General features: G+C 34.7%; 1 protein-coding gene across 5 annotated transcripts; it reads left to right on the top strand.

The window, feature by feature from the left end:
- Positions 1–2,820: 2,820 nt before the first annotated feature.
- Positions 2,821–15,326, top strand: LOC113780242 (replication factor C subunit 1). Of its 5 annotated transcripts, none has more exons than XM_027326074.1 (23): positions 2,821–2,919; positions 3,089–3,142; positions 3,500–3,619; positions 3,899–4,498; positions 4,576–4,643; positions 4,959–5,034; positions 5,106–5,167; positions 5,256–5,404; positions 6,204–6,367; positions 6,475–6,663; positions 7,083–7,204; positions 7,281–7,488; positions 8,775–8,828; positions 9,656–9,825; positions 10,942–11,032; positions 11,851–12,032; positions 12,139–12,178; positions 12,675–12,799; positions 13,170–13,242; positions 13,325–13,417; positions 13,506–13,800; positions 14,706–14,765; positions 14,930–15,326. In XM_027326074.1, exons 2-23 carry the CDS (start codon positions 3,140–3,142, stop codon positions 15,073–15,075), a joined length of 3,090 nt encoding a protein of 1,029 aa, XP_027181875.1. In that variant the 5' UTR covers positions 2,821–2,919; positions 3,089–3,139; the 3' UTR covers positions 15,076–15,326. The 5 variants fall into 5 exon arrangements, with proteins under 5 accessions (XP_027181875.1, XP_027181863.1, XP_027181868.1 ...); XM_027326062.1 differs by having other exon boundaries at positions 3,497–3,619; XM_027326067.1 differs by having other exon boundaries at positions 3,081–3,142.
- The last annotated feature ends 1,022 nt before the right edge of the window (positions 15,327–16,348 follow it).

Here is a 16,348-nt window from a genome sequence, read left to right as displayed (position 1 = left end):
CTAACTAAAATTTTTCAATAGTTTAGTGGGCTAATTGACACGAAAAAGAGTTTAATGTTTCGATGAGAATTTGGTTGCACCTTGCCCATAAATCATTAGGAATAAGAGAAAAGCACATTTTGCAATTTTTTTTGGGAACTTGTATGTCGAATATTGGATTTAGTATTCTAATAGTATTTCAAGGGAAAGACTATAAGAATCTTTTCCACCGTTAGATTTAGAGTTCGATTTTTATACTTAATAATTGGGGGGTTGGAAGGATGTGAGAAAGAATAGGAGAATAAAAAAAAAAATCCTATTTTCATTTGAACATGAACATATTTCCTCACTAGCACTGCTGTATTCCGATGAAAAAGCGAATAAATAGTGAAATTGGCTAATTCAAAAAAATATATTAAATTGAATAAATAGTGAAATTGACAAATGCATGGTACATATGGAATTACAAATTTGTTGTTTGAATCAAATAATAGTTCATTAAGATTTAGAGTTGCATATGTACATAGCTACATAAGATTCTTTATATTTTCCATTTAGCAACATTGTAGAAAGAAAATATACTAGTTCATTCATTTTTTTCCCTAAAATAAGAGAAATCAATATATCATGATAAAGAGTAGAACCAATTCAATATAGATTAAGCAATTAGGTAATTTTTATCAAGTTGAAACTTCGAAACATTATTTCATAATATTTCAGTCATGAAGAAAATGATAATATTTCATAATAGTGAAGGCAAATACATTATTTAACCTGATGAATATAGTAATTTTTACTATATTTATTTTCATGCCCCCTCTTATTGATGGGCAAGTTTTCTTTATTATTGCCTACACACCTTGCTTATTTTATGCTAATTGGCCCCGCTTAGCTAATATGCACAACGTAGGTCTATTTATACAAGTTGACTACACTAACTGACTTTGAATTCGCAACCCCTAACGGGCTCTTTCAGCAAACTCAATGTGTATCAAATTGATGAGACCAATCACAATCAGTGCATATGGTACTGGCAGAAATGGGGCAGGGAATGACCGTCCCTGAGCAGTTAATGGCCATGATTTGGTCAAAAAATTTTGTGTGGTCCAGATAACGAGTTGTGCATCAATTTTCATACTGTGTGAGGAGCTCGCAAAATTTTGTACTAAAGTTACACCGTATGTAACCAAAGTTACGCGCTGTTGAAAATGGCCAAAACCGTTGGAGACGGTTGCACCTGCAACCATCCGTGCCCCTTGTCCGGTACTGGCTTGGTTTAGTCAGTCTAATACCATTTTTGTGGTAAGAACTCCTATACCACACTAAAGAAGATCCATTGTATTGTAGTCCTTGTCTGTGAAACAAGTTTTTGATCAAGTTTGTTTGTTATAAATTTTTTAACAACTTTAGCTAAAGTAATCTTAAAAAACTTCTCAAAAATTTTAAACTATACAATTCAAAATATCAAAAAATTTACATAGTTCAAAAATTTTTTCTACCACTTCTACAATAAGTTATAGTAAAATTTTAGATAAACACTAAAAAACTCACTTGCCAAAGGCAGACGTAATCTTGATAAAGTGGAGTTCAATTCTCACAATAAACAAATAGTTATCTTACAACATATACTGCTAAACGTCCTTTTGTAACAATTAGATTAGATTAAAAATGAAATGTCACTAACAACTAGTATCTTATATTATTTAATATGATTCCCTGAAAGTTAACATTATGATGTTTTTCTCTTCTTATCAGAGCAATAGTAATGTATAATTGCGGAGAAATCGAAAGCAATGCGAAGGATGCTAAAAAGGATGGCCGTTTTTGGAATTTAATTGGAAAGTGTGTATATTGAAATTATTTACTATATGAAGTATGCTAAGGTCAACCTACACAACTAAAAACTCAATATTAATGTACGTAATCACAATAATGGAATAAATCAAATACCTTTGTAAGTTGAAAAACTATATTTACATATCACTATCACACCATTTTAATTTAACAAACACGATACGATTCACTTTGATATATTACTATGTTTGAATCTAAATTAACTAAATGCCAATTATCACAGTGCATTTGGATTGAAATGATTTGAAAAAAAATAATTTGTTTCACAAATTTCAATCATATTTTTATCTTACATACATCACATCACAAAAAGTGGTACAGTAATTATTTCAAATAAATCATCCAAATAAACTCATATCCAAACAAACTAATTAATATTATTCCTATATCTCTTCACAATATATTTTCCTTAATGGAATACTTAGAGGTGGCTATTGCCTTTTTTTTTTTTAAAAAAAAAAGCTATTAAAGATAAATTGTAAATCAAACTCATAAATAAAGTCCTATAAACATGCAAAGAAGCACATGGAATTAAAAATCAAAAGATACAAGTAGAATTTAAAGCATATACAATAACTCTTTGAAAATACCTGCCTTTGGTGAGGGTGTGTGTGTGTGTATATATATATATGTTTGTTTGGGTTGCTATTTTTAGAAATTTTTATTAAACAATATACTATAAGGATTTGATGTATGTTAGCTAAATACTTGTTTTAAAAACGTGTTTACAAAAATCACACAATTGGATTTGCCCCAGCTAAACATATAAGGTATTGTTTGGTAGTGCGATAATACGGTACAGACCACCTTTTGCTCACCGGGGAATCTAAACCATTTGATGGATAACAAAATTTTCTTTTCAGGTAGATTACAAACACCCTGCTGGGCCGCCCCGTGATGAGTTTGGATCGGGTCGATCCGGGCCCAAGCCGTTTATTTCTTTAACTTTTTCTTGAAATGGCGGGTCTCTCTGGAATCCCTGAAAAAACCAAAAAAGGCACCGTTCTTTCCTACTCTCTCTCTTGGTGACTGACCAAACCCGCTTAAAATAGTAGGATCAAGTCGACCCGTTTCCTGCAAAAGAAGGTTCTTCTGCAGCCTACCTTCACTAAATTTCGAACCCTTCTTCCCCTTCCATGCATAAATTTTTATGGGTTTTGTTGTTTGATAGTCAAAAGCTCTACTACCCCATTGGATACACATTTTTGCTGCTCAGAATACTTGTTAATATTTTCTTTTTGTTGTAGATTTTCAGTCGGGATTTCTGGAAGAAAGAAAATTGGAGCAATAAGACAGTAGTAGGACAATGGTGAGTAAAGGGTTTCTATTTTCTTTACAGTTTCTGAATATTAGTACAATGGCGTTGATTAATGTGGTGAAAGTTTGTAACTTTATGGGAAACAAGAAGCCTTTTCTTGAAATTATTCGTATTTTCTGTTATGGGTTGTTTTTATTTTCTGTTATGAGTTTAAAAATGGTCTGGAGAATTTGAATAGCAGTCAGATGTCGAAGTGGCGTTTATGTATGTGATTATTTTGGAAATTAAAGGTGGCTTCTTGAAATAAGTTTTAATTAATTTGATGAGTTTTGCTTTTCATTTTTTGTTTATTTCTCTCTTACTTAGTTTTTAGTAATTATGTGTAAATAATGTAATTTTCAATAGCAGTCAGATATAAGGAAGTGGTTCATGAAGCAACATGATAAGAGCAGCGCTGGAAATGGCAATGCTGCTAAGCCTAAAACAGCAGAGAAGCCCGCTGTGGCTGCTTCACATCTGGATGATTCGGTATGTTGTAATTCTACCTGGTATTGTAGTTCTTGTGAGTTTAGTTTTGGTTTAGTCAGATTATTGGGATGGATATATTTAGTTTGTTGTAGTCGTGAAAAGCAGAAAACTGAGAAATAGGGGGTTTGTCTAATGATGATATTATGGTGAAGAAACCAACAAAAAAGAATAAAGGTTGGCTGGTGATCTTTCTGATCAGTATATTTATTACTTTCCTGTTATAATTGATAGACATGGTAAAATGGATGATAATTTTTCTCATATGTATGTGGAATCTAGGTAAAAGAAGGGCAAGAAAGTGCCAGCAGAAGGAAAACTAGCAAATATTTTGCTTCAGATAAGCAGAAGGCTAAAGATGTGAAGGAAATAGAGGAGTTTTCAGCAAAAAGGAAGGCCCCAACGGCTAGCAAGGAGATACACGGTGATGTGAAGCCGCCACCAGGGAAGAAAGTCCACAAAAATGGGGATGATGATAATGATGAAGACTTTGTTGATACTACTCCAAGGAAGGTTTCTACTCCTAGCAAGAAATTAAAAAGTGGTTCTGGAAGAGGAATTGCAAGAAAGTCTGCAGATGTGGATGAAAGTGATGAGGATGATGTCACAGAGACAAAATCTCATTCAAAGCCGGCAGGAAGAGGGCGTGGTGGAAAAAGTGGGACAACAGCTCCAGGAAGCAGAAAAGGGATGGTTGTTGATGAAAGTGATGAAGATGAGCCTGGTGATAAGGAGAGTAAATCTGCTAAACCTGGTGGACGAGGCCGTGGTGGAAGAGGTTCATCAGCTACACCAAGTGGTGGACAAGGCAGAGGTGGTGGAGGTTATGGTGGATTTATGAACTTTGGTGAAAGGAAAGATCCTCCGCATAAAGGAGAAAAGGTGCTGCGATTGATATTTCTTGACTGCTTTGCCCTGATTTTTCTTGTTCACACTGATCAGAGATCTCTTTATGGCAGGAAATTCCTGAAGGTGCGCCTGACTGTTTAACTGGTTTGACCTTTGTAATCAGTGGTACACTGGATAGGTATGCCTTTCATCTCACTGGCAGTTTATTTTTTATGAGAGCCATATCTATGTGGATGTAGTCACACTGGCTTGTATGAACTCCATCTCTTGACTTTTTTGTACATTTTACTTCTCCAGAGCTGTTTTACGTGATTCCAATCATGTACAATGTGGGTGTAACTTAAGTTGCTCTCTATAATGTTTCAGTTTGGAACTTAAGATTGCTTTCTAGAGTGCCTCATTTTCAGGGTGTTTACACTCATTTTAGATATCAGTAAGAAAGTTTTGCCATGTGTTGACCTTGGTTTGCCAATATGATGTCTTGTCCTTCTAGTTTGGAAAGAGAAGAAGCTGAGGCCTTAATCAAACGCTATGGTGGTCGGATTACTGGATCTGTCAGCAAAAAGACGGTTGTTACTAGTTTTTCTATTCTTTAGTCTGGCATAAAGTTTCTTGCACATAATGGACATTGTTTCTGCAGAATTATCTTCTGTGTGATGAAGACATTGAGGGACGGAAATCTACTAAAGCAAAAGAGCTTGGGTCTGTTGTACTTACTCTATCCTTTGCGTTCTAATTTTCCAATTTCCTTATGTATCTAATCATTTTTGTCTTTTTTTGTGGCATGTAGGACTGCTTTTCTTACTGAGGATGGGTTGCTTGATATGATTCGCAAATCAAATAAGTCAAAAACAACTGAACCACAAGAATTAAAGAAACCAGTGGCCAAGGTTCTTCCTTCTCCTTCGAAGAAAAGTACTCCAACGCCAGCATCAAAGAGTAGGCCCTTGATTACAATTTCATTTGTCTTTAATATGTTGAACCAAAATTGTGAGCTTGACAATGTTTAACTTTCTTATTTTTTCCACTTTGCTAGTCTGTGGCTTTTGGGTTCTACTGGCCATGTTATGTTCTTTGATTAACAATGCTATCTTCAAGAGACAGAAAGCTTCAACTTTGTGGTCATGTCAGATGACATAGAGTGCTTGAAATGAAATTTCGGTTTTTTTATTAGACCTATGTTTACTCTCTTGATCTGTAGGATGGGATGCATTTAGATTCTGGTTTTGATAGGGTTACATAAGTACAGTGTTCTACTGCTTCTTTTCCCTATGTCCTGGATAATTTGGTATAGCGGTCATCTGTTGTATCACTTTATGGCTTTTTATTTAAGATTTAATAAGTTGTTTTCTTGTTTCTCTCTGGCCTTTGGCTGCATGTTTTCTATTCAAGTTGCTTTGACTGATACAAAGAAGTAGAACTTATTGTGTTTTTTGCTGTTTAAGTTTTTACTCATCCTGTAGTCATGCACTTCAATTAAAGGGTTCGTTTTTTTAATAATGGAATGGAATGATCTTTAGATATAATATATGGAGTCGCTGACAGTTAATAGCAATCATAATATTTAACGAGGTCCTAATGCTTACTTGTACTCATCGTGATATTGCTGACGAAAAAAAGGTGCTGTTTAACACTTACATTTCCTGTTCCTATTGTGGTCAAACTACTTTTGATAGCTTTTATGCCACAATAAATCTGAGGATCTCAAATTCTTTGGCAATTTGTTTTTTGCTACAAGATCATGTAGGCAGCTTGTCCACAAAAGGTGCAGCTGTCAAAGGCTCAAGTGCCAGTGTCACTTCTGCAAAGCTGAAAAGTCAAGCTACAGAAGAAGCTTGGTTGCCTTGGACTGGAAAGTACAGACCAAAGGTACCAAATGACATCATTGGGAATCAGTCAGTGGTATGCATATCTGTTCTGTTAGTTTCTGTTCGATCTTTAAACATCTGTATAAAAATGTGTTCCGCATAAGAGGTTTTAACTGGTTATTTAGTTGAAATTCCATGCAGGTTAAGCAACTTCATGAGTGGCTAAGAAGTTGGAATGAGCAGTTTCTGAAAACTAGCAGCAAAAATGGGGGGAAGAAACAGAATGACTCTGGTGCTAAGAAGGCTGTTCTATTAAGTGGTACACCTGGTATAGGAAAAACTACAACAGCAAAGTTGGTTAGTCAGATGCTGGGTTTCAGGACAATTGAGGTAAAACTCTGGTGATTATTTATATTATGCATGAAATAGATATTAAGGCCAAACTTTAGTGTACTGGTAAATTTTGTTTGTTTGTGACCTAGTTGTTGGAAGAAATGACATCTTCCACGTGTAGTTTGCATGCTTTTGGTCTTTCTTCATAGGTTTTTATGTTTCACATGCAATAGATATCGAGGCCAAATCTTCAGTGTAGTGGTAAATTTATTTTTATTTTTTTGGGTCCTAGGTTGTCACAGGAAATTACATCTCCGCAAATAAGTTACATGCTTTTGTTTTTTCTCTTTGCTTCCCTTTATATATGCCTATTCAAGATGAAGCATTTTTGGTAGACATGCATGCACTCGTTGACATATTGTCAAATTGTTTTATTTTTATGGATCCTGTCACTATGCAATTTTTATTTGGTTTAGGTTAATGCTAGTGACAACCGTGGAAAGGCTGATGCCAAAATTGGCAAAGGAATTGGTGGGAGCACTGCTAATTCAATAAAAGAGGTTATTAGTAATGAAGGACTTGGCCTTAATATGGAGCGGTCAGTCTCTAATCTTTTAACTATTCAAATATGGAGTAAAGAAAGTGCCTTTTTACATTGGTTAATAATATTGCAGCTCTCAGCATCCAAAAACAGTTTTAATCATGGATGAGGTGGATGGCATGTCTGCTGGTGATAGAGGTGGTGTGGCTGATCTTATTGCTAGTATCAAGATTTCTAGCATTCCCATAATCTGTATCTGTAATGATCGCTACAGCCAGAAACTAAAGAGTCTTGTGAACTACTGCTTGCTTCTTAGCTTTCGGAAGCCCACAAAGCAACAGGTGCCTTCTATACCTTAAGTGTGTACTGTGCTCTCTTCTCTGATTTGTGCATGAAAGACAATTTTGAAGTGAGGTTATTTTCTTTTAATTCGCCAGAAGACTTAGCTAGAACATGGTTTTGATAATCTTAGATGTAAACTTGGATAGTGTTGGTAATGCGCTATAGGATGTGAAAATTGAGGGATGTTGACGGAAAATATAGTCAGACTCCAAAGCTTTTGAGTTAATGATAAAATTGAATGATGCAATACAGAACAGTAGACACGTAAGCATACTAGATGAAAACAGGTATCCTATGTTTGGTTTTTAGTAGTGAAACATGCTTAATAAGGTGTGAAAGTTTATTTAATTTAAGATTTTTTTGGGTGTACATAGCTAGTATTTCGAACATGAAGATTTGTATATAACAATAATATTTCTTTAGCTGAAAATAGTCTGATGATTTTTTATCAGCAGTTTAGCATTTGTTAAGACTGTAAAAGAATACGCAATATGATAGGCAACTATTGGATTGAAAGACTGGCTACATAAGTGGATATAGATATATTTGAAAGTCTATGCATTTGGTGCTTTTGATTTTCAAAGTATATTTGCTTGTACTTTTTACGTCATGGAAAAGTATTTTAATAAGATGGTGCTTTGAAATAATATACCTTTTCAACTCCTTTTCATTTTTTTGTCTTGGGACACAGAGTGCTTGGTCAAACTAATAAACTTTCTAATTTGCAATGAAGAGAGTACTAGAGAAACATGGATATGTGAAATGTTTTTAGGCTGCTTAGAAAACTACCCTGGCCTCCTTTTTTTTTTTTTTTTGTTTGCCGAGTAATAGAAGCAGATGGTTGTGTTTGGGACAAAACTGGGGAGTATCTTTTATACATCTGCTAAATGAGTTTTTGGTGGTTATAATGAAATCTGGGGACTTGTTTCTTAAATGAGGGAATTAAGTTGTATGCTTGAGTTAGTACTTCAATCAACCATAGTATTTCCATCTTGTTATACAAGTAGCTGTATAAACTACACATAACCAAGTGTTTCTTTATTATCACAAAGGTAAACTCAACAATGGTTTTTATTTTTGCTAATGCATTGAGTGCATAGATATTGCTGTTATCGAGGTGACTTCTATGATTTCTAGCTACTAGTTAGTTGAAGGTTCATGCTTGATCTCATTCAATAACTCAGTAAGTTGATATACAAACGTTTTGGTGCTTTTTTTTTCCCCGTACATTACTTTTGTTATTTAGTTGCCTATAAAAGTTACTGATAGATTATGGTAAGGACAGATGGCAAAGAGGCTATTGCATGTTGCAAATGCTGAAGGTCTTCAAGTTAATGAGGTATTTTGCTCATAAGCCCTTTCTCGTTGTGCTTTTTGAGTTTGAATTTCTTGCAGTAAAAGTATAACATTTCCAATTTTGTTGGCATATGAATTAAAAAATTTGACGTTGATGCACCTGTATGTTCTGCAAATACTGGGGCTTTTTGTTTCTTGTATTTCCCATAGTACAGAACCTAATGAGCAAATAGAATGTTAAAGCCAACAAATTGTGAAGTATTGGTGGTTTCTGATGCTTTGCTTACTTTCACTTTCGTTAAATATGCCGCTTAGTTTCATGTTTTTCATAAGTATTAGGTAAATATTTGTTACAATTGCTAATGCCAAAAAAATTTATTTTTGAGATATATGATATTATTCTCCTTCATCTGTGTCTACAATTGCCTTAAATAAGGGATACGGTTCTTTTTGGTTCCCCTGGGGAGGAGTTGATAAGTATCTAATGCATATGAAAAGAGCATTGAGCAACCTTAGTGGTACACTCGCTGTATCTTCAAAGGGAAATTCTTGTAGAATACTGTCCAACCCTATGCAAATCTGTATTGGACGTTTATATTTCTCTGATATGCAACCAAGAAAATGCTATGCAGAGCAACAAAAGAATAATACCCTTTCCAGAAAAAAAAGTATGATAAGTTGGCTAAATTGAGAGAGAGGAAATAAGGAAAGAAAGATTAGCTATAGCACAAAGATACTATTTCATACCTCATAGTCATTTTGTAAAGCTAGAGGTTTCATAAATCATCTCTTTTCTTAGAATCCTCTTCTATGGCTGTGAAGTTTTCCTAAAGTCAACACATTGAGATGCTTGGTGCTTCTTGTCTTTAGATTGCGCTTGAGGAATTGGCAGAAAGAGTTAATGGAGATATGCGCATGGCACTTAACCATTTGCAGTACATGAGCCTCTCCATGTCAGTCATTAAGTATGATGACATAAGGCAACGCCTTCAGAGCAGTTCAAAAGATGAAGATATTTCGCCTTTTGTGGCTGTTGATAAGTATGACATTTTATAATTACAGTTTCACATCTACATATTGTCAGTGAGTTGTTTCTTCTGCCACTTTTGTGCTAGTATTGTTTTATTTCAGAAAAATTATAATTTTATCTTTTCGATTAGTGCTTCTTTAGGTGTTTGGTTGTAGTTCACTTTCATTATGTCTTATATTTTAATGTTTTGGATATGACATACTAATCGCATCATTATGGGGTTACCAGAATTAGATGATGTCTACCACCAGGAAATGCTTAGGGTTTAAGCCGTAAAAATGTAGCCTTGTACGGGCATTTACTTCACAAATCCTAAATTGTAGCAATAGATTTGTGTACTGCACTGGATTTGACATGTTTGAGAACATCTAATCAGCTAATTATTAGAAATTATTGAGATAGCCCACTTTTACATTCTGTTTCACTTGTTCTATGTCTGTATCTTGCAAGGAACTATTCACTTTGTTGTTGTGAAGCATGATATTTTTGTAATTACCAAAAACTTATATGCATCTGTGAAGTGTGGGTTATGTCTTGAATCTTCATTTGCTTTTGATGTAGTGGAGTATTTGATGGGATTGTTAATTCTTATCCAGAAATAAGTATTATATGAGTTTAAAGTCCTTTCAGTTTGCTCCAGTGTTTGAGATGATATGGAAGTAATTAATATGTACTTTTTCTTACATTACTTCTGCCCCATGTAGTTGAAATGGTATAATTGTGCTCACCTGGAAATATCCTGGCTTACAAGATGTTTGATTTTCTAGTACTTTTTCCAAGTTTACGGTATTCAACCAAGATCATGAGGAGACCAGTGAATAAATCTTGTGGATGACGTTGATTGTTGACTGATTGTTTCAAAATCTTTAAACTGTCCAGTGCTTGATTCATAAGCCTTTAGCTTATGGGAGGCAAATCTTGATTGACAAGTTTATAACTTGCCAAATTAAAGAGAGTATATATTGTTACTTGTAAGCCTGTTCCATGCCTCTAAACCACTTCCTTATTTCTGCATCATATTTAACATGCAGTATGCGGTGGTCAAATTTTCTCTGATTTAGGTTTTGATGACAATTGAGTTCAGTGTCAGCCTTCTAGAAGCTGCTCTTATACTGTGCACATGCAGGCTGTTTGGTTTTAATGCTGGGAAATTGCGGATGGATCAACGTTTTGATTTAAGCATGAGTGATCCTGATCTTGTTCCTCTGCTTGTTCAGGTAGAAATTTTGCCTACATCATAACTTATGTTGACTGGCTGGTTTTTTTAAGCTTTGAAGTGGGAAGAAAGCTATAGGCATGATATAATTTTCAGAAATGCGTAAATTGCAATTTTGATCAGTAGCTTATTTCAACTTTCTTTTTGGATTGGCTACAGAACCTAATTGCTGTGATGGGAAGCTTTGAAGCTTATGATCTTGTAACTGTATAAATTTAGACTGCATGCTTTTTGTATGGAAAACACATTCTTGATATCTGAGGACCTTAATTTTTGACTAAATGATCCTTCTTTTCATTGCTAATCCATATCTAGTCACTCTTATATAATATGCAATAGTTGTAAACATCTCTTATAATGATACTTGGTGGCAGAATTTCGGTGAACCCATATAAATTATCACTTTGAAGGTGAAAATAATAGGGCCTAAAATTATAGAATAGATATGAATTCTTCAAAAAAATGGGATCATACTTGTACCCATGAATCATTAATATGGAGCAAAATATTTTTTATTCACATTTTTGTAAGAGTATCAATAGTTTAAGGTTGTAAGAATTGTTTCCCCGACATAGCGTTCATTTTCTGAAATGTACAGGAGTTCGCAAACAGATTGTTTTCTTTTGATTGGTCACCGGGGAGAAATTACCCTTGGTGCTTAAAGAATTAATCTTTCTATATAGTGCCCATTCTTGGCCCTAAGCCTTGTTTTCATGAACTTCTAAGCGTGATATGAGTCCATTATATGGCATGTCAAACTATTGACTCAAATGTTACTTGCATGGTTTCATGCATCTTTTATTAAAAAAAAAATTGCAGGAGAACTATATCAATTATAGGCCAAGTTCAGCTGGGAAAGATGATAATGGTTTGAAAAGGATGAGTCTTCTTGCCCGGGCTGCTGAGTCAATTGCCAATGGTGATATTATGAATGTACAGATTCGAAGATATCAACAGTGGCAGCTCTCTCAAGCTAGCTCCCTTTCATCTTGTATAATACCGTGAGTTTTCTACAAAAGTGTTTAGTTGACTCAATGAGATTCATCCCATTTTCATCTGATTTGTGGTTTTTCTTTCTAAATGAACTCATCCTTTCTTCTTCTGTAGTGCTTCTTTGTTACATGGGCAAAGAGAAACACTTGAACAGGTGATGAGTCTTTCCTTATGATATTTCAACTTGTATTGACAATGCTTCCTTTTCTCAGTGGAGTTTCCAAATTAAAAACCACTTCTCTTTAAAGTCGTGTTACTGAGTATTCTCTTTAAATAGTTGGAATGAATTTTAGTGCAAGTCTGCCACATGCCAAATCACATTAAATTTTCCTTTAGTTTGTCAATATTGATACTTAATGGTAAGGTCAGCCCCTTTTGCTCAGTATCTTGATTTATGGGGATTTTTTACATGAGTACATGCTGGAACTTAGAATGATCCTTCTTGAGATTTTATGTTTGTCTTGGAGTAACCTCTGTTTTTTCCGATTTATGGTTTAATTTCAACCCGAGGACAATAACTGTCCTAATTTGGTTGTATCCTCCTGTGTCTTTTAGTCATGTATGTTGATGTTCTTGTACGAGTTTTTTCTAGCAGGAAAATTATTCTGACATGACCAGTATGGACTAATAGTTGCGTCTATTGGTTACAGGGAGAGCGCAACTTCAATAGGTTTGGTGGCTGGCTGGGAAAGAACTCCACTATGGGAAAGAATTACAGACTGTTAGAGGACATGCATGTCCATCTACTTGCATCTCGTGAATCTTATTTGGGCAGGTATATTTTTCAGTGTACTTCAATAGGTTTATGTATTTTGAAGTTATGAGTGAGATACATTTGGTTGGTTATGTATATTTTCAGTCTTGGCTAAATTTGGCTGAAGTAAAAGGTTTTTCTTAAATGGGGACGAGGGGCACTGTGTGTGGCATTTTGAGTCTTCGATGTTAATGACTGATCTTCAAACTTGTTCTTCTTGTGGAGTTGATTCTGGTTTTCTGTAGACTAATGATTGTAGTTTCTTTTTTATTTTAATGTTCTGATCTACATGCTGCTTCTCTGGTATAATTTCAGCTATGATAAGCATAGAAAAAATTTATTTTACTTCTCAACAGTGGAGCTTCATTATTATGTTTCTTGAATGTTTCAGGTCGACATTGCGATTGGACTACCTTACTCTTCTTTCTAAGCAGTTGACTCATCCAGTACGAGTGCTGCCCAAGGTTTGATGTTCTTTCCTTTGTTAATATAACTGAGTTACATGTAAAATTGGTTGTGAAAATATTTTCTGAGTATAATCACCAGGATGAAGCTGTAGAGAAGGTAGTAAATTTCATGGATTCATACTCCATCAGTCAGGAAGATTTTGATACTATATTGGAGATATCCAAGTTCAAGGTATAGCTAGTGTACATCATGTACTTTGCTTTCCTTCTTTTACTTGCTTGAAAATGCTACTTATAAGTCCATTGTCAATGTGCATCAGGGGCACCCAAGTCCTATGGATGGAGTTCAGCCTGCTGTCAAAGCTGCTCTAACAAAGGCTTACAAAATAGGGACGGACTCACGTAAGATTCGGACAGCGGATCTGGTGTCTTTCCAGAGAAGAGATGGAAGCGGCTCACGTGTGATTAAGACTGTAGATATGGTTCCTGGGACAAAGAAGGCCCTTAAGAAACGGGTTGCTGCAATGCTGGAACCAGTGGAAGAAAGTTTAGCGGAGGAGAATGGTGATGCATTAGAAGAAAATGAAGAGAATTCTTCAGACGCAGAAGACTTGGGTATTTTCCCTCTTCAATTTTCCCTTTTCCAGCAAAAAAATGGATAAAAGAAGTCCATTCGGAAGATTTGTTTGCATGACTCAATCGTTGTGCCAAAACTTCTCCTTTTATGGCATGACATGCTTTCCAATATGGAAGTCTTTTAAAGAGAATATATTAGATCAAAAGGGGTTTTTTTGGTTGTTTCTCAAAGTTTATGTATTTGTTCATTTCTTAAGTATGAGCATTGAAAAAGTCTCTAGTGCTTAACATAACTGTTGCTAAACAAGCATGCACTTAATTAGCAATCTATCTTTTGATATTAGTTGAATATGTAAGCTTATGGATGCGTTGTGTGTACTTTGGTAGCCTAATTTGTACAGCCAGGGCAATTCTTCAGACTCTTGATCTATATTCTGAGTTCATCTTGACTTTAAAATGTCAAAAAAAAAAATTTTCCCCCTCTTTCCCCATTTTCTGGAAAACAACTGGGGAGAAAGAACCAAAGAGCCAAAAATTATCCTGCAGAAAAAAGAAGGTTTTGCCAGAGAATCATTAATGGTAAAAAGGAAAACAAACATGGGAGAGAAGAAAATGTGCAACTATGCGTACTATATGCTTATGTCTTGCTTCTCTGAGAAACTTTTAAAGTTGGACTCTGTTAATTGATTACAGTTTAATAGAATTTAGCTGTTGGGAATTGTGTGCTGCTCTTGGCAGGCATGCATTTGACTATCAATCAGTATAGTCGTTTTCTCATCTGCCCTGGAAGTCCTTGCTTTAGGAAGCGGAACATCTGAATGTCCATTGTTCTGACGGTTGTCTGTCACTGTTGCCTTAATTCATCTAAAATACTTCTGTTGTAGTATATATGTTTTCAGAAATTCAAATAATCAAGCTACTCACTTTTCCTTGTGCTGTGGCAGAAGACTCAGATAATACAGATAAAGGGCTGCAAGCAGATCTCCAAAGCCTGAAGTCGAAAGGTTGGTAATTTTATTCCTACAAGCCACTAGTTTTTATTCCTATAATTGATCTTTAATTGCTTTAGTATGCATTCTTTCTTTACCTTGCAGTGCATGCCATTGCTTTTTTTTTTTCTATTGTTGCCTCTGATAGCCTCTGATATTTTTCCTCTGAATACTTTTAGGCATTGAAGTACAACTGAACTTGAAAGGTTCTGAAAATTCAAGTGCCAAGAAGGGATCGTCAGCAAGAGGAAAACGCAGTTCTGAACCTGCTGAAAAGAAGGGTGGAGGACGGGGATCCGGATCTGCGTCCAAGAGGAAGAGATGAAAATGTAGTTGGTCAAGGCTTTTATTATCAGTTTGACTCGACGTCGGTTGTGAATAATGTTTGTCATTGCCGCCCTCGTTTTGGTTCTCAGGTTTGGGGTGGTTGAAGGTTGCAGCCATATGTAAAGTTGATCACTTTTTTAAGTTTTTTTTTTTTTTTGAGCAATTGCTTTTTTAAGATGATCTCTTCTAGTGTAAAACTGGATTCTTGTTACACTACAGATATTGGCTTTTCACTTGTATTTGCCTCTCTGTTTAGTGTTCTGTCTGGCATTTAGACAGCTAGTTCATGCTTCTTGCTCTCCCCAAAAGAATACCCTGGATCAGGGATTTGAAAGAGAATAGGTTAAACTGATAAAGGAAACATATCTTCAGTGGCATTAGCCTTTATATGTATTCCTAGGATCTGGTGGGAGTTTTTTTGTATCATTCACTCATCAAGAGTGACAGGATTAAAGTTTTTTGTACATCTAATCCATAGAATTTAAGGAGATATCCTTTGAAGGATATAAGTCACTAAATGAAGAAAAAGATGGATAGGGTTATCGGGAGAAAAAATTGTCTTATTATTTAAAAAAAAAATATTTTTCAATCACCTTTTAATCTGATATTTATCACATTAAAAAAATTCTACAGTAACAAATGCCAAAATTTTTGACTGAGAAGGAAAGCAAAAAAGAATAATAACATTTTTAAATTTGTAAAATACTAAGATTTTCTCTTGACTAAAAAGTAGAAAAAATAGTTTGTATACTAATTTAACGAAAAAGTGGCTCGTAAAAATAAAAAGAACCTAGAGCATAGACCTTTGTAGATTTATTTCTACGTATGGAAAAACATGTGCTTTTCATTTTATTTGTTTACAATAAAAATAAAACAATACAAAAGTTTAAAAATATTAATGTGTGAAATATGAAATAGGATGCCCTCCCATCCTATTATCCTTTTTCTATCATGTTCAATCTCTTTTAATTTTAGGTTAGGATATATAACTTTATTTAAAACCTTTAACAATATAACGAGCATTTGTTCAACACAGATGAAAAGCAAAGAAATTAAAAGGACAACCAAAAAATGAAAAAAAAAATGATAGAAGGAAACTGAAAAATCTATAACAAAATTAATTTAAAACTGGGATTCTTTTCGAGATTTTATTAAGGGAGTTAAATTAATACTGCCTGAATTGTTTCGAGTTAATAATGTTCGAACCAGATGAACCGGGTTGAAAACTTAGACCAGGCTTACCTTCGCCACGCTCCCCAACCTTAATCAGC

Source organism: Coffea eugenioides, chromosome 1, assembly GCF_003713205.1.
Source record: "Coffea eugenioides isolate CCC68of chromosome 1, Ceug_1.0, whole genome shotgun sequence".
Classification (NCBI taxonomy): domain Eukaryota; kingdom Viridiplantae; phylum Streptophyta; class Magnoliopsida; order Gentianales; family Rubiaceae; genus Coffea; species Coffea eugenioides.
Note: the sequence above shows the minus strand (reverse complement) of the source record. Positions and strands in the feature narration are given on the sequence as shown.